Raw genomic sequence first — 20,858 nt, 5'->3', positions numbered from 1 at the left:
TAAATCGGGGGGCAAGAACGGTCAAGGGGCATTCCTCGGACGCGCGCGGCGTGCCGGACGGTATCGCTACGACGGTACGCGTCACTCGCTGAGGTCACTCGCTGATCGTCCGCGCAGGGGAGATCTAGGCTCGAACAACCATGGGCGTCCTCCCGCTCGAGTCCGTCATCGGCTTCGACGGCAAGGTGAACGGCGGGCTGGTGCTGCACCCCGACGGCCGGACGCTGATTTACCCGCTCGGCGCGACCGTCGTGGTGAAGGAGCTCGGCGACACGTTCGCGCAAACCTTCCTCCAGGGCCACACCGATGAGGTTTCGTGCCTGACCGTCTCCCCCGACGGCCGCTTCCTCGCCTCCGGTCAGCTCTCGTTCATGGGCTTCAGCGCGGACATAATCGTCTGGGATATGGAGACAAGGAAGGCTGTGCACCGCATGTCTCTGCACAAGGTGAAGGTGCAGGACCTGGCGTTTTCGCCATGTGGAACCTACCTGGCGTCCCTCGGCGGCCAGGACGACAACTCGCTGGTCATCTGGGACGTCCACAGCGGCAACGCGATATGCGGAACCCCCGTGCCGGGCCTGACCAAGTGCCTGAGCTATTTCAACGTGGACAGCTACAAGCTGGCGACGGGCGGGGGGCAGTCGCTCGTGGTCTGGGACTTCGACAAGCCCAATCGCAAGCTGAGGCCCCACAAGGTGAACATGGGCAGCCTCAGGCGCAACGCCGAGTACATCACCGTGGACGATAACGTGAGCGCGCCCTCAGCCCCTCCAGTCCCCCGCCCCGAATTTTTCCAATTTTGGGTTCCCGCCCAGCCAAAACCAACGTTCTCGGCAAAATTTTCGGTTTTGACCCTCGCGACCATCCCCGCTGACCCGCGCCTCCTTCCCCTCCCACAAACCTCGAATTATCAGGACCAGCAGATGTTTGTGGGCACATCCTCCGGCGACGTCCTTAAGATCGCCCTCGGCGCGTGCGTGTACAGGCAGAGCGGCCCGTACAAGTCTCTGGTTCCCAAGGGTGTCGCCACCAACGCCATATCCCCCACCGGCGACATCGTGGTGGGCGGCGGCGACGGGAGCGTCAGCGTGCTGGACCGCGAGAGCATGAAGATCATCGCGGTCACCAAGCTGGCGAGCGGCGTCACCAGCTGCGTCGTCGCGCCCGGCGTGCACAAGGATGGCGGCTTTGGCCTCTACTGCGGCACCGACTCGTGCAACATCTACTACCTCAAGTACTCGCCGACGCAGGGGTTCCTGTCGGAGCTCGTGCAGACCTGCCACTCCCAGGCGGTCAACGACGTCGCCTTTCCCAAGGGTTACAGCGAGGTGTTCGCCACCGCCGGCTCCTCCGACGTGCGGGTCTGGCACGTCTCCGAGGCGAGGGAGCTCCTTCGCGTCTCGTGCCCCAACGTTGAGTGCAAGTGCGTTTCGTTCATGCCCGACGGCGGCAGCATCTTGTCCGGCTGGTCCGACGGCAAGATCCGCGTGTTCGCCCCGCAGACCGGCCGCTTGATGTACACCATCCACGACGCCCACAAGGAGGTGTCGGCGATCGTCGGCAGCTCGTGCGGGGGGAAGATTGTCTCTGGAGGCATCGAGGGGTTTGTCCGCGTGTGGCGCATCGGACCCCAGTCGCAAACGATGCTGGCGTCCATGAAGGAGCATAAGGGTCCCGTGAACTCCCTCGCACTCCGCGCCAACGACAGCGAGTGCGTCAGCGCCTGCTCCGACGGCAGCGCCATCATCTGGGACCTCGCCACCTTCCACCGCCGCGGCGAGCTCACCGCAAACACCTTCTTCAAGGCTTGCGCGTATCATCCCGACGAGTCCCAGATCGTGACCACCGGCACCGATCGCAAGGTTTCGTGGTGGGAGGCTTTCGATGGGAGCGCGATCCGCGTCGTTGACGGCTCCGAGACGGCCGAAATCAACTCTTTGGACGTTTCAAGCGACGGGACGCAGGTGGTCACCGGCGGCGGCGACAAGGATGTCAAGGTTTGGGGGTACGACGAGGGTGCGTGCTTCCACGTCGGGAAGGGCCACAGCGGCGCCATCACCAAGGTCAAGTTCACGCCTGACGGCCAGAAGATCATCACTGTCGGATCCGAGGGTGCCATCTTCATCTGGCAGAATATGCCACTGGAGTAAGGTGGCGTGGGGAGCCGGGTGGATATCAGTTTGCGACGAGGAGGTTGGTGTACTTAGCGCTTCGAATGTTGGAATACTACTCTTGAGTAACTACTGCAGCGTTCGACGACGTCTCAATTTTCGCTCATAGTATGATCAGTATTCACAAAGGGTTTCTCTAAACTTTCACAACTGTCTCAACGGCGCCAACACCCACCTACTCCTCAACATTTAGCGGCCCATGCGCCTCTTGAGGAAGCTGGGGATGCCGCCACCACCGCCCCTGGGGGGAGGAGGGGGAGGAGGAGGGGGCGCACCACCCTCCGCGCCCCATCCCATGATCTCACCACCGCGGGCAGGCGCCGCCTGCTGCTGGGGAGGCGCGCGGCCAGCCTGGGGGTTTGAGGAGGGCTGGAAGCCAGTGGCGATGAGGGTGATGGCGACCTCTCCCTCGGCGAGCTGGATGGCCGGGTTCACGACGGCGCCAAAAATAATGAGCGCGGAGGGATCGACGAGCTCGTAGATGACCTCGGCGGCCTCGTTCACCTCGTGAAGGGTGAGGTCCTTGCTTCCGGTGATGTTCCAAACGATGCCGGTGGCGCGGTCGATGCCGAGGTCGAGGAGCGGCGAGGAGATGGCAGCCGCGGCAGCCTCGCGCGCGCGGTTCTTGCCGGTGGCGCGACCGATACCCATCAGAGACGAGCCCGCGTCCGCCATCACCGCGCGGACATCGGCGAAATCGACGTTGATGAGGCCGGGAAGGGTGATGATGTCGCAGATGCCGCGGACGCCCTGGCGGAGGATGTCGTCGGCAAGGAGGAAGGCGTCCTGCACGGGAAGCGCGGTGTCGACCGCGGAGAGGAGACGATCGTTGGGAATGACGATCAGGGTATCGACGTTGCGGCGGAGGCGCTCGACGGCGTCCATCGCCTGGTTGTAGCGCTGGCGACCCTCAAACTTGAAGGGCATGGTGACGATGCCGACGGTGAGGATACCAGCCGCTTTGGCCACGCCCGCGACGACGGGAGCAGCGCCGGAGCCGGTGCCACCACCCATACCGGCGGTCACGAACACCATGTCAGAGCCCGCGAGCGACTGCTCGATGGACTGCCTGCTCTCCTCGGCCGCCTTCTGGCCGATCTCGGGGTTGCCGCCCGCGCCCAGGCCACGGGTCAGTTCGCTGCCAATCTGGATGTGGCAGGACGAGGGCACCGCCGCGGTGGCCATGGCCTGCGAAAGAGCGGGGAGGGGTGTTGCGGATGGGTTAGCATCTTTTTTCGAGCGAGGGAAACGCGGGGACACGTGGCGCGCGCGGGTCGCGGAGCGGTTCACGCGCTTGGCAGAATTGTCAAGCGGAATTATCCAAAACTCACCTGAGCGTCGGTGTTGACGATCCAGAACTCCACTCCGTTGATGTCGCTCCCAACCATGCGGTTCACGGCGTTGGAACCACCACCACCGACACCGATGACCTGATGAAGGGTTGAAGGGGGTAAAATGGGTCAGGGATCGCGTCTTCGTGGCGCCGATCGAGGCGCGCGATTATCTCGGAATAATTTTGTGTCGTGAATTGTTGCCCCAACCGCCGCGTCTGCTAGCGCGCGATCCGGGGCGAGGCGGGTATTTTCGGCGGAGATTTTAGCTCACCTTGATGGATGCAGCGTTGAATGCCTGGGTGGGGGCGGCAGGCTTGGGCGTGGGCGCCGTGAAGTCATCCCCGAGGCCGCCCGCGAAGGTGGCGCGTGTGGTGGCCATCACACGCTTGTTTCGGCGCGCGCAGGCAGCTTTGGGGAGGGCACTCCCAGAGCGGACCGAGCGGCGGGCACCCAGGGCGGGCGCCGCGCGCGCGACGGCGGCAGATCCCGCGATCGCAGCCATCTCGCTTGTTTTCGCAGAAGGGTTGAGGACGCGGCGTCGATGACACGGACGGCGCGTTCAAAACTCTGGCGACGCGCACGCGTCCAGATCCAATTTCTCCAAGCCGAGCTCTCCGCGGAAAGAAGAGGCTATCGTTTTTCTGGCCAGTTTCCAGGTGCCAGGTAGGATGCGAACCGAGAAAGGGGAACGTTCTTCGATCAGGGCGAATCCGATCCTGCTGCGCAGTCAGGATCGACCGTGTTTGCCATTGGGATTCCATTTTTGGAAATCGCTCGATTCCGGCTCGCCGCACGGTCTACGGTCTAACGAACCAAGAATTTCGGCCGGATGTTTTCAGCTCGCGGTCCTGTCTCCCACTGGCGAGCCGTTGTGCGGTTCGAGGACCGGGGAAAGCCTCGACGGGGTTGTTGGATTTCAACTTGGTGGTCTGTCCATTCGAGGCGAGCGCCGTGTGCCGGCGTCGCCGACGGTCGACTCTCAGACGAGCAAGATGAAGGGGGGAGAACTCAGCCTCGAGCAGGTCCGCGTTTTACCTCCCCGCGCCGCGCCCCGTCCTCACCCGTGGATTCGACGTTTTGACAAATTCGCCCCTCTAGGTGGACAAATTTGATGGAGAAATGACAACCCTCTGACGCTCTTAGCTCCCGCTCTTTCCTTCCTCGTCCTGCAGATGGAGGCGGACATCAAGCTCTGCGAAGACCTTCTCGCGATGGATAACTTCAACGTGAAAGGTGAGACCCCACGAAACGCCCGATCGCGAAACCGCGGTCCAACGCCCCCGCGGATCGCCAACGGAGGATGACCCTGAACGGAATAATTGCACACGCAATTCACTCGCTGCCGCCACCTCCCCTGACGCGAGCCCTTCCATCCTTTTCCCCTCTATCCAGGCGGCGCGGGCAAGTCATCCGCCGAAATCGCGGCGGACGCCGCCGCGGCGGCCAGCGGCCGGCTCACCGACGAACGCCGCGGGGAAATCATGGATCGCCTCAACAAACACAAGGAGTCCACCCGACTCGCAGCCGGCTCTGGCGACGCCGCCATGACCGCCGCGGAGAGGCGCGAGCGCGTCCAGCAGCTCCTCCTCGAACGACAGATGCGGCTGTCTTCCGGCAGCGCCGCGCGCAAGGGCTCGGTGGCCGGATCCGCGCGCCATTCGACGCCGACGCGAGGCCGGGGCGGCGGCTTTGGATCCCCGTCAAAGGCGGCGGGAGGCGCCGGCGCGGGGTCGTTCAAGACGCCGGCGGCGAAGGGCGCGGCGACGATGGGGCGGCCGTCGTCCGCGCCGCGGGAGTGGATGCCCAAGACGGGCGCCAGACCCTTTAACTTGAGCGCGAGGAAGGCCGGAAGGCACTCCAAGGAGGCTGTCGCGGCAAAGATTGCGATGGAGGAGGCGAAAGACCTCACGTTTAAGCCCCAGACGCGGACCCTGCGTCGTCCCGCGTCGTCCCGCGCGGAGTTCGGCAGCCGCCAGGAGCGCCTCGCACGCCTCTCCACCCCGCGGACCCAGGTGTGGGAGAAGTATGAGCAGGAGAAGGAGCGGCTGAGCCAGGAGCGCGAGGGCCTCAGCGAGTGCACGTTCAAGCCCAAGCTCGTGACCAAAACGGCGGCTCCGAGGCCGAAGTCTGCCTTCCCCCAGCGGCTGTACGGCGACGCGGAGAACCGCTATAAGCTCCGCGAGGCGGCCAAGCGCCAGCTCGCGGAGGCCGAGGTCGCATCGTACCCTTTCCAGCCGGCGATCAACGACAACTCCCGCGCCGCCGTCGAGGCTGAGGGATACAAGCCCATACACGAACGCGTGGGCGAGTTGCTTCGAAAGAAACAGGAGGCTCTCGCCGCGGCGCGCGTGCAGGTGGAACTCGAGAACCCCGACCTGACGTTCGCGCCGAAGGTGAGCGACGCCAGCAGGGCCATCGCGCGCGGGCTGGAGGAGGAAGCCGGTGTCGACGAAAAGTCAAAGTTTGACAGGCTGGCGTCGGGTGTCAGCTTCACCGACATGCGCCGCGCGTCCATCGGCGGCGGCACCGCCACGCGCTCCAGCAGGCGCAGCATCGGCGGGAGCATGTACGGGGAGGACGACTTCTCGTTCGCGCCGAGGCTGAACGAGAACACCAGGCGGCTGTGCGAGATGATGGCGGAGGAGGGCGTCAGGGGCGGCAACGGCTCCTTCCTTGACCGGCAGCGGGAGCACCTGCAGCGGAGCAAGGAGAAGAAGGCCGCCATCCGCGCGAAGTTCGACCAGGACTGCACGTTCCACCCGAACACCGGCAACGCGGCGGAGGTGCTCATGAAGTCCAAGCACGTCGTCAAGCTGGGGGAGACCCCGCAGGAGAGGGTCGCGCGGCTGGCGTTCCTTGAGAAGCAGGAGAAGGAGATAAAGCAAAAAATCGCGGAGGAAAACTACCACAAGCAGTTCACGTTCAAGCCCAAGATCTCCAAGGATGCAAGGTCCAAGTCCGCGACGCCGCTTGAGGACCTGGTCACGAACAAACGCACCAACGAGGTACGGGCCGCCGCCGCCGCCGCCGCCGCCGAGGCGTTCAACGCCGAGTGCACCTTTGAGCCCAACCTCGGCCGGCGCCACGAGGACGCCAAGCCCCGGCCGTTTCAGGTTGACTACTCGGAGGAGGGAGGGATCGTGGCCAGGATCCGGGAGTACAGGCGCGAGAAGGAGATCTGCCTGCAGGAGGCCCGCAACGAGAAGGAGTTCAAGGAGCTCGAGTCTTGCACCTTCCAGCCCAACGCGGGGGTCAAAAAGTCAAAGCCGAAATCCGCAAACAGCAAATCCGTCGCCGAGGTTGTCCCCGGCCTCGGCAGGCACCTCGAGCTCAGGCAGCGCGCCAAGCAGATGGAGGACGAGGCGAGGGCCCGCAAGGCGAAGGTATTCCTCGAGGACGCCGTCAAGAAGGACGTGGCGCACAGGCAGACGGTGCCGAAGCAGCCGAGGATCAGCGCGTACGCCGAGCACGGCGCCAAGGCGGAGGAGAGGAAAAAGAGGTTACTCGCGGAGAAGGAGGCGAGGGACAAGGCGGAGTGCACGTTCCGGCCGGTGACGAACGAGGCCCCGAGGAAGGAGCTCATCGAGGCGCTGCTGGCGGAGGATGACGACCTGGCGCCCTTCACCCCGGGATCAGGCGTGGGGCATTCGCCATATTGACGACGGTAGTCTACCGACGCGCGTTGTGAACAAAGTTGGCTAAATATTCGTAGAACTACTAGTCTCGCTACTCGTCTATGGTGAAGCCCATGTACCTGGCGTTCTCCAGCTGGGACTTCGGGTCCTCCAGCTGCGAGGGATCGAAGCTCCTGATCCATATCTGCACGGGCTCCAGCAGCTTGACGCTGTCGGGCGCCTCCGTGTTCTGCACTCGCAGGAACCGCACCTGCGCCTCTGCGCGTTTGAGAGTCTCCCACGGCTTCTCCCTTGTCCCGGGGTGCGCGTCGCTTCCGTTGTAAGGGTTGACGAAGAACTGGTGCGCCACCTTGACGCCCGCGGTTCCCGTCTCCAGCGCCACGCTCCTCGTGTTGAACTTGGTCTTGACGCACTCCACCGGGCACGGCGGCCGGCAGTCGTCGGTGCACTCGTCGATGCACAGCGGCGGGAGGCCCTCCGGCACCGCGCCCAGCAGCCTGTTCTGGTCGAGGTACCCCTTGTACCCTCCCTCGGGCGGGGTGTAGTACGTCACGTCGTTCTCAACCGCGGGCGGGTCGCAGAACCAGCCGTACGGACCCACAGAGCACACGCGACCGTCCGTGGTGGTGGACTCGGTGATGGACAGCGGGTTATCGTCCGCGGTGTTGGTCGCAGCCATGGCGAGGAGCACGCCGTTGTTGAAATCGAACCCTGGGTGCCGCCCGCGTCGCGGGGCGGGCGCGAGGAGGACCGCGAGGAGGACCGCGAGCCTCGCGGTGGCGGGCGCTCGATCCCTGGACATCGTCCGACGGCGCGTCGCGCGGGGCGGGACTCGCGACGCGCGTCGGGATGTGACCGGGCCCCGAGGGCCGTCACCGTCACTCTCCAGCGCGTAGCGCAGCACTGCACGGACGTTTCCGAGTTCTTGGGACGAGTCACCGAGTTCCCCCTTTTGGATTCGACGAAACCCCCATTGCGCGCGACGCGACGGCGAGGAAGACGCCATGTCGTGGATCTACGGCTCGAGCGGAGGCACGGGCTTCTGGGACGAGCAGTGCAAGAGCGAACGACGAATCAAAGAGAAGTGGGCCGCCACCTACGGCGTGGACCTCAAGGCGAAGAAGGAGGCCGAGGTCGAAGCCGAGAAGGCCGAGCTCGCCAAGGCCGAGGCGGAGCGCCTGGCGCGGGAGGCGGCGAACAAGCCCAACGACTGGAGGTCGCGGCCGAAGCCCTGGGAGGTGAAGGGGCCGGGGACGTGGAAGACGGTGATCAAACCCACGGGGATGACGCGCACGTGGGTGCCGACGACGGCGAAGAAGCCGCCCCCCGGCGTGGGAATCTGAGAATCGGAGACTCGGGACGATCCACGAATCTAAGCCCCGACGAACGAACCAGTAGAGACGGCTAGCTATCCGCTATCATCGAGCCGCGTGTACCATCGCCCATCACCCGCACCCGGACGTCACCGACTCGCGCCGCGCGTCCCCGCGACGACGATTAACCGTCCGAACCGACGCCAGCGTCCCCGCCACGTCCCTCTCCAGCGATCGAAGCGAATGATGACCCGCGGGCACGGCGCCGTCAACCTCCGCCGCTCGCCGCGCCAGCGCCACCCCGACGCAAACGGCGGTCTCGTCGTCCCTCCCGGCCGCCAACGCGGCGCACGCCCCCGCCACCAGCGCGTCCCCGGCGCCCACGAGGCTGCGCAGCGGCGGACCGTCCTTAAGCGCGGGCACGTGCGTCCAATCGCCGCCCCCGCCGCGACACAACACGCAACCCAACGCGCCCAACGTCAGCACCACCGCGCCGACGCCCGCGTCCAGCAAAACCTCCACGTCGTCCCGCATCTCCGCCACCGCCGCCTCCGCGCTGGTAAACTCGAAGATGGCGGAGTCCATCGGTCGCGGGTTCGATCCCCGTCCGCGGCGCGGCGCGTTCGCCATCGCTCGACACTCCGCCGCGTTTGGCGACGCGTAATCGATCTTCGCGAGCGACGCGTTGGCTCGAACCGACTTTGTAACGGACACGGGCTCGAACCACACGATGGGTTTCTGTTCGCCGTTGGCCCACTCCCCCACGACGCGCTGGGTACATTCCACGACGTGGTTGATGCATTCCGGGGTGCAGTTACCGTCGACGACGCACACCGTGGCGCGTCCTATGGAGTCGGCGAATGAGGAGATCCACGATGGGTCGACGCCCGTCTCCGCGGTGAGCGTGTCCGCGACAGACGCGGCGACCTCGCCGTCGTGATCGAGCACCGTCGTGACGACGGGTGTGGACGCGGCGGCGCACACGCGCACGCCGCGCGGGTCCGCGCCCACCGCGCGCCACGCGTCGATGAGCGCGCGGCCCGCGAGGTCGTCGCCCACGGCGGCGATGAGCAGCGGCGGTGTGCCGTGGGGGCCGACGAGACGCGCGATGCCCTCGGCGATGTTGCGGCCGACGCCTCCGGGATTCTGGCGCACGACGCCGGGGGTTGATGAGCCCCGGCGGAGTGACGCGCCCGGGGCTGGGGAGGCCGTCACGTCGAGGACCATCCCCCCGACGACCACCGCGGTGCCCGGGTGCAGGTGCGCCGCGCACGGCTCGAGGCGCAGCGTCGGCGCGGGCTCCGCCACCGCGCCGGCGAGGTGCGCCAGGCGGCGACGCGCGGCGGCGGCGCGTCGTCGCTCGTGTTGTGCGAACCCCGCGCCGCCGTGATCCATCGGTTCCGACCAACGACGCGTCTGCCGTCCACCGCGCGCGTCGGAACTTTTCGCTCGTGCGGAGGTGCCTTCTCCGATGGACGCGGCAGCTTTTTCGAGAATCTGCATCTCTCGAATCTCAAAATCTTATGAGGGCCAGTCAGGACATCTGAGGACATTCGCCGTTTGTGATTGGCTGAAACATATATTCTCCAGCCCCCCCATTGGCTGAGCGTTTCTCTGAAGCCGTCCGGGATTCACAAACCGAGAAGAAAACGGCTTTTTCGGCGCCGGGGATCTCCATTCCCGCACACACCAAACCGTCTTCAACTCACACGAGACAGTTCAACATGTCCGCCATGACCATGTCCGCTTCCCTCACCAAGGTCGCCGTCCCCACCGTGGGCCGTAAGACCGTCGCGCGCCGCGGCGCCGTCAAGGTGCAGGCCAACATGTGGCCGGTGAGTTAATCCCACGATCGTCCAGTCATCGTTTTCCCAGGACTCCGTAACGAACCGCCTTTCGCGCGCGAATGCCGCGCCCCGCGTGAACCGTTCCGCTGACCTAACGCATCCATTTCGGTCTAACAGGAGCCCGGAACGTACCCCGGCGCCGCCGACGCGGACAAGACCTCCCCTCTCGGCAACGACGACGTCCTCTCCATGCAGAAGGCGGCCGAGTACGAGGTTATCCACGGCAGGTGGGCGATGCTCGCCATCCCCGGCATCGTGGCGCAGGAGCAGGCCACCGGAGTGCCCTGGTACGAGACCGGCGCGCTGTGCACCCCTTCCTCATGCCTCGAGAACTACTACTTCCCCGGCGCCATCGCGCCCCTCGCCCCCGAGGGCTCGGGCCTCCCCTCCTTCTGGGCCGTGCTCGCCTTCGAGGTGATCTTCGTTGGCCTCGCCGAGGCCTACCGCGGCGGCCTTACCGCGCCCCCCAAGGGCTTCCCCTCTCCCGCCGACGTCGGCGTCTACCCCGGCGGCCGCTTCGATCCCTTCAAGTTCTCCGAGAAGGTCGACATGGAGGAGATGAAGATCAAGGAGCTCAAGCACTGCCGCCTCGCCATGGGCGCGTTCCTCGGATGCCTCGCGCAGCAGGCGTACACCGGCGTCGGACCCGTCGCGAACCTCACCGCGCATCTCTCCGACCCGTCCCACAACTTCTTTGGCTCCCAGACCGCTCCCTGGAACATGTAAACACGCGACGCGAGTGTGGGTGTGGAGTTTAGCGCACTTCTCGTTGTCTTGAGTACTGTAACTACTATTATTTCAGATGATTCAACAGGACGGAACCGTCGTCGTCGTCGTCGTCACTTGCCCAACGGCGACGCCAAGTTCTCCTTGCTTCCCGCCGTCTTAATCCTATCCTTGCTCCCCACCCTGCGAATCGGCAGCCCCGCGACGCGCGCGGCGTCGCACTCCTCCGCCCTCGCGCGCAAATTCCTAGCCGACTGCTCGCCAGTCTCCGCGACCAACTTGGCGAACATGCTCTCCGGGTCTCGCAGCATCGCCGCCGGTGAGTCCATGCGCTGCAACCGACCGTGCTCGAGGCAGACCACCTTGTCGTTCTCGATGATGGTGTTGATGCGGTGCGCGATGGTCAGGATCGTGCGAGACGCGAACTGATCGGCGATGACGTCCTGCATCACCTTGTCCGTCTCGAGGTCCACCGACGCCGTCGCCTCGTCGAGGCACACGATTTTAGTGTCCCTCAGCAGGGCCCTCGCCAGGCAGAGCATCTGCCTCTGTCCGGCGCTGTAGTTCTCGCCGTACTCCGCGACGGGCGCCGCGAGCCCGAGGCCGTGCTCGCCGACGGCTTGCTTGAGCTGCACGGCCTCGAGCGCGAACCAGAGTTCCTCGTCGCCGTGTTGCTTAAACGGGTCGAGGTTATCGCGGACGTTACCCGAGAACAGGATGGGATCTTGGGGTATGCACGTGATCCTGCTCCTGAGGTCTTTCAGGCTGAGCGTGCCCGTGTCGGTGCCATCGAGCCACACCCGCCCGCCGCTGGGCTCCACCAGTCGCCAGAGCGCGACGATGAGGGAGCTCTTGCCGCTGCCGGTGCGACCGCAGATGCCAACCTTCTCGCCAGCTTTGACGTCAAACGAGATCCCTTTCAGCACAAGAGGAAGGCTGGGTCGGTACCTCATCTCCAGTCGCTCGAACGATATAGCGCCCGCGGGGGGCCAGCCAGATGGCGGCTTCTTTGGTCCGCCCTTGACGATTGCGCCCGTTGACTCCTCCGTCTCAAGCTCGGTATACTCTGAGATTCTCTCCACGCTCACCATGTTGGACTCGAGCTCGGATATGATGCGGATGAGCCAGGAGAGCAGCCCGGTCATGTCGATGGCGTAGCTGAGGGTCAGGCCCACCAGCGCGGCGTAAGTGCTACCCCTCTGCCACACCCCGAGGACTGCCACGACGAACGTGATGGAGTTCCCGATCGTTTCAAGACGAACTGGGAGCCATCGGTCGCATCCGCACTTTTGTGTATAATCTGCGCGCTGGTTGATCGAAATCCTCGTCTCGTTTTCGTTAATGAACCGCCTCTGGTGGCCAAACGCGCGAATCGTGGAGATACCCGTGAGGGTCTCGCCAAAATGCGAGTATACAGGCGATCCGCTAATGCCGTCGAGGCGCTTCGCCTCCCTGTACCCGGGCCTGAAGAAGTACTGGACGTAAAAGTAGAGAGCGCCGATGGGCACCAGGCAGGGCATGAGTGCCGGCATCACCCACGCCATCACCGCGAGCGTTCCCAACAGGAGCAGGCCGAAGGACGTGAACGACGATACGCTGTTGCCTAAGGTGTTGTCCAACACGGCCGTGTCCTTGGTGAACCGCTGGATCACGCGGCCGAGCGGGGTGACGTCAAAGAAGGACAGCCGCGTGGACAGAGTCGCCCGGAAGAGCGCCAGGTGGAGCTTGTTTGCGGCAACTAAGCTCGCGAGCGCCCACATGAACGTCCTCGCCCACGACACAGCCGCCTGTCCGATGCCGATGCCGGCGTATATTGCCAGGTAGTCGCCCTGAGGGAGGTCGTAGTGGTTCTCGGACCAGTACGCCAGCCACACGCTCGTGTACACGGAGAGCAGGCGCTCAAAGGTTACCATCGCAAGGAGGAACAGGAGCCACATCGGCGAGCCCATCTTTGACACGTAGGTCTTGTACGTCTTGAACGAGATGGCGCCCTCGCCCCTCGCCTCCTTCGTGATGGTGTTACCGGTGTCGGTGCTGTCCATCTTGGCCTTGATCTCCGCGCCGCCGCCCGCAACGCCCGCGGCGGCTGCAGCCAGAGGCGCGAGGTCCTTGCTCTTGCGCAAATCTTTGCTGCTCCGGCTGGGGCTTGGGTCCAGGCCGGGCGCGCCCGCTTTTGTGGCCACCGCGGATTCCGTCAGCTCGCCGAGGCGGGCCTCCTCGTCGGAAGACTCGCCGTCCATATCCTCGGCATGCCCTTCGGTGTCCTGTTTCTCATCATCGCCGGGTTCCGATTCGGAGTCAGACTCTTCACCATGGTACGACTCCATCAGCGCCTTGAACACGCTGCCTTCTTTCGTGACCAACTCGTCGTAGGTGCCCCGCTCGGCGATCTTCCCCTGGGACATGACGATGACGTGATCAGCCTGGTTCACGAACTGCAGCTGGTGCGTGACCAGCAACACGGCCTTCTCCCTCAACGCGCCGCGGATGCACTTGCGGAAGAGGTCCTTACCCACGTGAGCATCAAGCGCCGACAGCGGATCGTCCATCACGACTAAATCGGCATCCGCATAAACAGCCCTCGCAATCGCCGTGCGCTGCTTCTGCCCGCCCGATAGCGTGATTCCCTTCTCACCGATTTCGGTCTCATCACCGTGAGGAAGCTGCTCCACGTCCGCTTCCATGCACGCGACGTCCAGCGCCTCTCGGTACTGGGCCTCATCCATGGTTCTGCCGAACAGTACGTTATCTTTCAGCGACAGCGATTGCACCCACGCGACCTGTGCCACGTAGGCAACCGTACCGCGGATGTTGGGCGCGCCACCGATACCCGGCGCGCCGTCCGATCCGTCGCACTGGTGCATGTCGCCGAGGAGCGCGGAGATCAGAGCCGACTTCCCGCTACCCACTGTGCCCACCACCACGGTGAGCTTGCCTCTGCGAAGCTCGAGGTTGATGTCCTTCAGGAAGGGTTGCTCGGTGGGACCGGGCGCGGTCCAGTGGAAGTATCCTCCAGAGATGGACGCTACGAGTGCATCAGGCTCGGACATGGACTCGCAACGCTCGCGCTCAATCGCGGGCCCTCGCCTGGAGGACCCCGGGCTCACAGACGAGCCCATGTCGGAGAGCTCAACCTCAGTCAACTTGATCCCACCAATGGACCGGCGCAGGTTCGAACGCACGCTCACGTCCTCCTCGTCGTCGTCGTCACGCTCCACACCAGCCCCATTTACCGCGCCCGCGCGTTCCGTTCGGTCAACGTCCGTCGGAAGCTCCATCGTCGTCGCCGCCGCCTCTGGGAGTAAAAAATACTTTTGCAGACGACGCAGCGCCACGATCGCGTCGGCGCAGAGCGACAGACACCGCGGGTAGAACATCACGGGAAACCTGAGCAGGGAGAAGAGCGTGAGCGCCGGGAAGATCACCTCGGGAACCATCGGCTCACGCATGATCCCAGCGTATATTCCAAACGCGGCGAGAGCCACGAGCGTCGGCCCGGTGTTCATGATGGACATGTTCACCGCGTTGACGTTGGCAATCTTCTCACCCTTCTTAATCTCCTCCCCGCGCACCTGCTCCACCTCCTCGCGCAGCGGGTCTTCCCACGCGTTCAGCTTCAATATCTTAACGCCGCTGAGCGCCTCGTTCTGCAGCTTCACGCGCCTGTCCGTCAGCTTCATCTGATCTCCGCGAAGCGCGGCGATGACCTTGAAGAAATACTTTTGCAGCGGGACCAGAACTACCATGATGGTGAACCCCCCGACGGCCGCCCAGCCGATGTAATAGTACAGCAGCGCCATGTATCCCACCGTCTGCAGCACCCCCGACCACAGAACGTTGATGAACAGCATCAGGTCCCCGACGCGCTGCGCGTCCAGCTGCATGTGGTTGAGAACCTCGCCGGTGGTGCCTCCGTCGCGACCCGCCGCGCTCAGCCGCATTGTCTTGCGGTACACGGACGTGGACAGCGAACCCTTGATGCAGATCCCGGAGGCTTGCGCGTAATAGAAGTATACCTGCTCGCAGAGAGTCCTCAACACCGGCAGGGTGAACATCAGGAAGCAGTAGATGACGCCATACTCGTCATCGCTGAGGTTGAGCCCGCTGAGGTAGTGGGGCTTGCCGGCAATGTACCGAAGGAAGCCTCCGAGGACGATGGCGGGGAGGAACTGGATGAGGTCGTTGAGGAGCTTGAAGAAGGACCCGGTCAGGATCGTCGCGCCGAAGCACCTCCACAGCGGCCAGGTCAGCGCCGGGAGGAAGGGCTCGCGCTTCTTCCTCTCCTCCGGCGTGGCGAAATCTGCCTCGAGCCTCGCGAGCCGAGCCTCCTCTCCGTCCATCGCGCGCTCCAGCTCGTGCTCGAACCTCTGCGCGTTGTTGCTGGCGAGGTAGGCGGGGGGCAGCGGGAGCAGGTCATCCAGATCGAGCTTCTCCTTCTCCAGACCCAGCCGGAGGAACGGGGTGACCCAGAGGTAGAGCACCTTGCCGATGATGCCGTGTTCGTTACGCCCCTTGAACTGGTGCGATGCGTGCCCACCCCCCGGCCTCCCTTCGGGCGAGGGGCTGGATGCGCGCCCGTCGTCCACCTGGGCGACGCGCTTATACTCGCTGACTCCGAAAGATCGGAAGACCTTGTCGGTGACGCCCATGTCCGATATTCCTCGCTCGCGCCCGGTGCGCCGCAGCGAATAGAAGCGCTTGGCGGCGGTTCGGCGGCCTTCCATAACGCGATGATCCGGTCTGGTCACGTGAAGTGAGCCGGTGACGGCAGCGACGTCGTGCCACGTCGATAAAGCGAAAGGACAGGCCGTGGGGGGGCTCACTCTGCGAGCATGCTGGCCGCGGCACTCAGCTCCCGCGCGCACACAGTCTCATTTGCCCTCTGTAGATCCGCCTCTCGCATCCGGAGGTCCACAGCCCGACGCGCCTACTCCACGCGCGCCGCCTCCACCTCGACAGCATCTGCTGAGAAGAAGATGGCGACGAAAAAGTTGCCCAAGTGCAGGCCGCTCGGTTCGTCCGGCCTCATGGTCACCGAGGTGTGCTTGGGGACCATGACTTTCGGCATTCAGAATACCGAGGAGGACGCGCACGCTCAGCTGGATTACGCCGTCAAGGAGCGCGGCGTCAACTTCATCGACACCGCGGAGATGTATCCCGTCCCGTCCAGCGCAGCCGGGTGGAAACCGGGGACCACCGAGGAGTACATCGGAACCTGGATCGAGAAGAACCCCGCGCTCAGGTCGGAGATCGTCCTCGCGACCAAGGTGGCGGGCTACAACCCGGGATCCGAGACGGGCGGCAACCGCTTCGTGCCCCCGAAGCCCAAGGCTGACTGCCGCCTCGACCGCGAGTCCGTCCTGATGGCCTGCGACGCGTCGCTGCGCAGGCTCAGGACCGATTACATCGACCTCTACCAGCTCCACTGGCCCGACCGATACGCGCCCAACTTCGGCCAGAGCGTCTACGACCCGAAGCAGGAGCGCGACGCCGTGCCCATCAAGGAGACCGTCGCGGCGCTCGGCGAGCTCATCGCCGCGGGAAAGATTCGCCACTACGGCCTAAGCAACGAGACCACCTACGGAGTCTGCGAGTTTGTCCGCGCCGCCGACGAGCTCGGCGTGCCCAGGCCGGTGTCGATCCAGAACTCGTTCTGCCTGCTGCACCGCACGTTCGAGACGGAGCTCGCGGAGGCGTGCGCGCCGAGCCACTACGACATCGGCCTGCTCCCGTGGACCCCGCTCGCGGGCGGCGCCCTCTCGGGTAAGTATCTCCACGGCAAGAAGCCGGCGGAGGGCAGGCTGGTGAAGTACCCCAACTTCATGCAGAGGTACCTGAACGCGCCGTCCGTGGAGGCGACGGAGGCGTACGATGCGATCGCGAAGGAGGCGGGGATCTCTCTCGCGACGCTCTCGCTGGCGTGGTGCCGCACGAGATGGTACTGCGCCTCCACCATCATCGGCGCCACCACCATGGAGCAGCTCAAGGAAAACATCGACGCGTTTGACACCGACCTGGTGACACTGAGCGAGGAGACGCTGAAGGCGATCGACGACGTGCACTTCGCGAGGAGGGACCCGTGCATGATCCCATCCTCGGCCCCGCCCCGCGCGCTGAGGTAGGGAGATGCGAGAGAGACAAGTCTAGCTAGTCCGCGTGTAGTCTATCGATAAAAAATTTACACGTATCCCACCTGAATCATGAGGCACAGATAAGGCACGGTGACGCAAATGGCGATACACATCATCGGCCAGCCGATCCGGAAGAAGCTCATGAAGCTCACCGGGTACCCAGCCTCCGCGGCGATGCCCGCCATCACCACGTTCGCGCTAGCGCCGATGATAGTCCCCATACCCCCCATGTCAGCGCCGAAGCACAGAGCCCACGCGAGCGGCTGGATCTCTAGCCCCTCTACGTTGGTGGCCATCCGCCTGATGACCGGTATCATCGTTGTGGTAAACGGGATGTTGTCGACAAAAGCAGACGCCACCGCGGCGACAACTTGGATCAAAGCACTCGACACGATTGCCCTCTGACCAACGGGAACCTTCTCGATCACGCTGCTGAGCTGGTCAGCGATGATGCGCAGCAAACCAAGCTCAGCGATGCCCTCGGTGAACACGAACAGTCCCGCGAAGAACAGAAGCGAGTCCCATTCGACCTTCTCAATCGCGTGCTCAAAATCTTCAGTCGAGCCCATCAACAGGATGGCGATCGCGCCGAACAGCGCAGCGTACGCGGGTTCAAAGTGCACCACCGGGTGGAGGAAGAAGAGCATAAGCACAAATCCCAGGATTATACCGCACCTCGCGAGCAGGGCGTGGTCGCGGATGGGGTACTTGTCCCTGAGCATCTGCATGTCGACATCAATCTTCCTATCATACACCTCCTTTCCATAGTAACGCTTTAGGAAGAATAGGGTCGGAAACAGGACGAGGATCACGCCAGGCGCGAGAACCTTCATGAAGTCTACGAATCCGATCTCCTCCTTGAACGCGTTGCCGATTATCAAGTTGGGCGGGTCGCCAATCATTGTGGACGTGCCGCCGATGTTCCCGAAGAGCGCCATGGGGATGAGCATTGGCCTTGGGTCCATGTCAATCGCCTTGCACAGCGATATTATCACCGGGCCCATCAGCAGCATGGTGGAGACGTTGTCCAGAAAAGCGCTCAGGATGCAGTCAAAGAGCATGAGCAGCAGAGTGAGCCGCCACATGTCCCCTTTGCTGAACTCAATGAGCCTGACGCTACAAAACTCGAAGATGCCGCTCCTGGCCAGAAGCGCGACAATCACCATCATACCCCACAGCAGCGCCAGCGTGCTGTGATCCATCCAGCCCATGATGGTGTACACGCTCGGTAGCCTGTGCTCGAGCGCGAGGATGAAAAGCACGGACGCCGCGCCCATGAACGCGATTAGGGTGCGGTGAACAACCTCCGTGATGATCAACGCGAAAACCGCAATGAGAAGCGCCAGCGCGATCCAGTGTTGCACCGAGCCTATCGGGCCGGTCGTGATCGCCTCGATGGACAGGCCGACCGGGACCGGGCAATCGCTCGACGCCCTGACGTTGACGTACGAGCCGGCCTGGTTGGGTCTGACGTCGAAGTAGAAGTGGTCGTAGACGTCTGCGCCGACGGGGCCGCCGCCGCCGCCGACGCCGAGCAGCCCTCTCCTTCGCCCCGCCGCCGCCGCGGTGCCCAGGTCGTGGAGCTTCAGCTTATCGTACCGGAGCACCTCACCGTCCTGTACCAGCTCAATTTTCGCCTGGTAGTACGTGTTGTTGGTGTGCGCGGAGTCCGCGGCCGGCGTCTGGTGTTCGCAGACGCCGGCGCCGACGGTTATTTCGTAGAGGCCGTTGTGCTTGTGCGACAGCGGCATCAGAACGGGGTCCGCCCCGAGGGTGAAGGACCCGGTGGTGGCCTGGATCCCGGCGTCGGGCGCGTACTGGTGGACGATGTGGGGAATGCAGCAGAGGATGAGGAGGGAGAATCCGACGATGCTCGCGCGGACGACGTGCTGTTTGAGCGTGAGCGCCTCGCCGCCGCCGCGCCCGCCATGGCCGCCGCCGTGCACGGACGAATCCAGCTCCTCGAGAACCTTGGACGGGATGCTCCCGAGGATCCCCTGCCCCGCCATGCTCATCCTACGCCGGCCCTCCTTGTCTAACGTCATCTCGTGCGCAGCCTCCTTGAACAGCTCCCAGCGGTTCACGCGGTGCGACGCGGCAACCTTCCTCGCGTGGAGGCCCTCGTCCTTGTACCCAACCCTGGCGTTATCCTGGATCCGCGTCAGGCCGTGCCTCAGCCTCCTCGACAGCACCGGCATGTCCTTGGCGGAGAGGGCCTCGGAGATGAGCATGAGGGACTCGACGTCGCGGGCCACCGCGCGTAGCGCCTCTCGGCGGTCGAACGATGACGTCTCGCCCCCCGCTCCGGCTCCCGCGCTCTTTCGCGGCTTGGGCTTGGACGACTCGCCGTTCGACGGTTTGAATCGCGCGGAGCCGAAGCCGAACGAACCGCCGGATCTGTTCACCACGTCGATGGACGCCCTGGCGTTGACGGACCTGCCGACGCCGCCGCCGTTCGACCGCGCGCGCGCCTCCGCGTCCATGAGCCGCTCCAGCGCGCTCTTGCCCTGCTTTTTGTCGTCGCTCGTTCCCTTGCCGTCCACGTCCGCGAACGAGAGCGTGACCTCCTCCTCGGACGCGTCTGACCCGTTGGACGTCCTTTGCTGCGCAGCCACCGCGGGTTTCTTCTCGGGAACCGGGAAGAGGTCGTCGAGCCTCGCGTGTCCCGCGGACGCGGGCATGGACGGTCGGCGGTCCGCCGCGGTAATCACCTTCGGCTTGGACGCCTCCACCTCCTGGGAGAGGGTGGATGACTCGGCGCCGGTCAGCGTGTGCGAGGGTGTGGACAACGGCGAGAGCGTGGGGGACCCGGCGGACATTGTTTCGTCGGCCGTCACCACGGGCTCCCCCTCGAACCCCTCGACGCCGAAGAACGTGTGCCGCGACAGCTCCCGTCGCATCCCCCGGCCCTGCATTGCGGAGAGGGTGTGCCCGTGCTCCGGCTCGTACTGTTCCTCCGGGGGGAGGTCCTCCGCGTCGTCGGCTCCGTTCTCGGTCCTGCGACGCGAGCCGCCGTCGAGGCTTCTCCTCTCGCCCATCTTTGTCGCGAGATGAGGGAAGGCTCGCGGTCGGGAGGGTGCGCGACCCTTCGAATGCGCCCGGTGTTCGCAAAAGGCCAAAGACTGACGGCGCTTTTCCACGGCCGAGATCGCCTGTCGCCGCCGGGCAGATCCGAGAACAGATTGGAGCACACAGACGAGTTAGTCACGTTTTTCCGTTTCCCACGAAAACGGCCGGAAAATGAAATTCGTGGCTGGCAAAAGATCTTTTTTTGGGGGAAACAGGAATGGTTCGGTGACTGAATTCACATAGACAACTTTTGCGTTGCGTCGCGTGGAATTTTCAAGATTGCGGCTCACCACGCGAGCGTGGCGCAGATCGAAAAACAGTCTCGGTCCCAAAGGGTCTCGTCGCGTCTCAGTCCCCCAGGACGACCTCGTCGTCGTCCTCCTCGTCCGCGCCCAGGCTCCCCATCGCCACCTTGCTCGCCCCATCCTCCTCCTCGTCCGGCAGACCCTGCAACCTCCGAAGCACCACGTCCGTCAGTTTGCCCCGCGCGGCGCTCGCCACGCCCCCCGCTTTCAAAACGCTCTGCGCGTACGTCAACCCATCCGGCGCGTCCATTATCCGCAGCACGCTCCTGAGAGCCCTGTCGGCGTAGTACCTGGCATCCTTGGACCTATCGCCGACCGCCACGTCGG

At 64.4% G+C, this 20,858-nt stretch overlaps 11 protein-coding genes across 11 annotated transcripts; 5 read left to right on the top strand and 6 right to left on the bottom strand.

Annotated features, from left to right (window-relative positions):
- Positions 1 to 140: 140 nt before the first annotated feature.
- MICPUN_104754 (uncharacterized protein) lies at positions 141 to 2,247 on the top strand (the record flags this gene model as incomplete). Its single annotated transcript, XM_002500050.1, has 2 exons — positions 141 to 749; positions 915 to 2,247. 2 exons carry the CDS (start codon positions 141 to 143, stop codon positions 2,148 to 2,150), a joined length of 1,845 nt encoding a protein of 614 aa, XP_002500096.1. The 3' UTR covers positions 2,151 to 2,247.
- A 24-nt stretch (positions 2,248 to 2,271) lies between these two features.
- On the bottom strand, positions 2,272 to 4,046 carry MICPUN_107743 (predicted protein). Its single transcript, XM_002499570.1, has 3 exons — positions 3,777 to 4,046; positions 3,503 to 3,601; positions 2,272 to 3,359 (listed from the first exon to the last, which is right to left on the bottom strand). Exons 1-3 carry the CDS (start codon positions 4,005 to 4,007, stop codon positions 2,361 to 2,363), a joined length of 1,329 nt encoding a protein of 442 aa, XP_002499616.1. The 5' UTR covers positions 4,008 to 4,046; the 3' UTR covers positions 2,272 to 2,360.
- A 1,225-nt stretch (positions 4,047 to 5,271) lies between these two features.
- Positions 5,272 to 7,219, top strand: MICPUN_54086 (predicted protein; the record flags this gene model as incomplete). Its single annotated transcript, XM_002500049.1, has 1 exon — positions 5,272 to 7,219. The coding sequence occupies one exon, from the start codon at positions 5,272 to 5,274 to the stop codon at positions 7,162 to 7,164; it is 1,893 nt and encodes a 630-aa protein (XP_002500095.1). The 3' UTR covers positions 7,165 to 7,219.
- MICPUN_107744 (predicted protein) lies at positions 7,192 to 7,962 on the bottom strand. Its single transcript, XM_002499569.1, has one exon. The coding sequence runs from the start codon at positions 7,940 to 7,942 to the stop codon at positions 7,232 to 7,234; it is 711 nt and encodes a 236-aa protein (XP_002499615.1). The 5' UTR covers positions 7,943 to 7,962; the 3' UTR covers positions 7,192 to 7,231.
- A 182-nt stretch (positions 7,963 to 8,144) lies between these two features.
- On the top strand, positions 8,145 to 8,483 carry MICPUN_98912 (predicted protein; the record flags this gene model as incomplete). The annotated part of the gene is made up of 1 exon (XM_002500048.1): positions 8,145 to 8,483. One exon carries the CDS (start codon positions 8,145 to 8,147, stop codon positions 8,481 to 8,483), a length of 339 nt encoding a protein of 112 aa, XP_002500094.1.
- Positions 8,484 to 8,585: 102 nt separating this feature from the next.
- Positions 8,586 to 9,956, bottom strand: MICPUN_56087 (predicted protein; the record flags this gene model as incomplete). The annotated part of the gene is made up of 1 exon (XM_002499568.1): positions 8,586 to 9,956. One exon carries the CDS (start codon positions 9,954 to 9,956, stop codon positions 8,586 to 8,588), a length of 1,371 nt encoding a protein of 456 aa, XP_002499614.1.
- A 184-nt stretch (positions 9,957 to 10,140) lies between these two features.
- On the top strand, positions 10,141 to 11,026 carry LHCP4 (prasinophyte specific light harvesting complex protein, chloroplast precursor; the record flags this gene model as incomplete). Its single annotated transcript, XM_002500047.1, has 2 exons — positions 10,141 to 10,288; positions 10,418 to 11,026. The coding sequence occupies exons 1-2, from the start codon at positions 10,178 to 10,180 to the stop codon at positions 11,024 to 11,026; spliced, it is 720 nt and encodes a 239-aa protein (XP_002500093.1). The 5' UTR covers positions 10,141 to 10,177.
- Positions 11,027 to 11,139: 113 nt separating this feature from the next.
- MICPUN_79103 (ATP-binding cassette superfamily) lies at positions 11,140 to 15,366 on the bottom strand (the record flags this gene model as incomplete). The annotated part of the gene is made up of 3 exons (XM_002499567.1): positions 11,140 to 13,159; positions 13,256 to 14,079; positions 14,287 to 15,366. The coding sequence occupies 3 exons, from the start codon at positions 15,364 to 15,366 to the stop codon at positions 11,140 to 11,142; spliced, it is 3,924 nt and encodes a 1,307-aa protein (XP_002499613.1).
- A 636-nt stretch (positions 15,367 to 16,002) lies between these two features.
- On the top strand, positions 16,003 to 17,148 carry MICPUN_79154 (predicted protein; the record flags this gene model as incomplete). The annotated part of the gene is made up of 1 exon (XM_002500046.1): positions 16,003 to 17,148. The coding sequence occupies one exon, from the start codon at positions 16,003 to 16,005 to the stop codon at positions 17,146 to 17,148; it is 1,146 nt and encodes a 381-aa protein (XP_002500092.1).
- A 56-nt stretch (positions 17,149 to 17,204) lies between these two features.
- On the bottom strand, positions 17,205 to 20,195 carry ARSB (arsenite-antimonite efflux family; the record flags this gene model as incomplete). The annotated part of the gene is made up of 1 exon (XM_002499566.1): positions 17,205 to 20,195. The coding sequence occupies one exon, from the start codon at positions 20,193 to 20,195 to the stop codon at positions 17,205 to 17,207; it is 2,991 nt and encodes a 996-aa protein (XP_002499612.1).
- Positions 20,196 to 20,357: 162 nt separating this feature from the next.
- Positions 20,358 to 20,651, bottom strand: MICPUN_54089 (predicted protein; the record flags this gene model as incomplete). Its single annotated transcript, XM_002499565.1, has 1 exon — positions 20,358 to 20,651. The coding sequence occupies one exon, from the start codon at positions 20,649 to 20,651 to the stop codon at positions 20,358 to 20,360; it is 294 nt and encodes a 97-aa protein (XP_002499611.1).
- Positions 20,652 to 20,858: the final 207 nt, after the last annotated feature.

The sequence above is a fragment of the Micromonas commoda genome, chromosome 2 (genome assembly GCF_000090985.2).
Source record: "Micromonas commoda chromosome 2, complete sequence".
Taxonomy (NCBI): Eukaryota; Viridiplantae; Chlorophyta; class Mamiellophyceae; order Mamiellales; family Mamiellaceae; genus Micromonas; species Micromonas commoda.
This window is presented reverse-complemented; position numbering and strand designations above follow the sequence as displayed.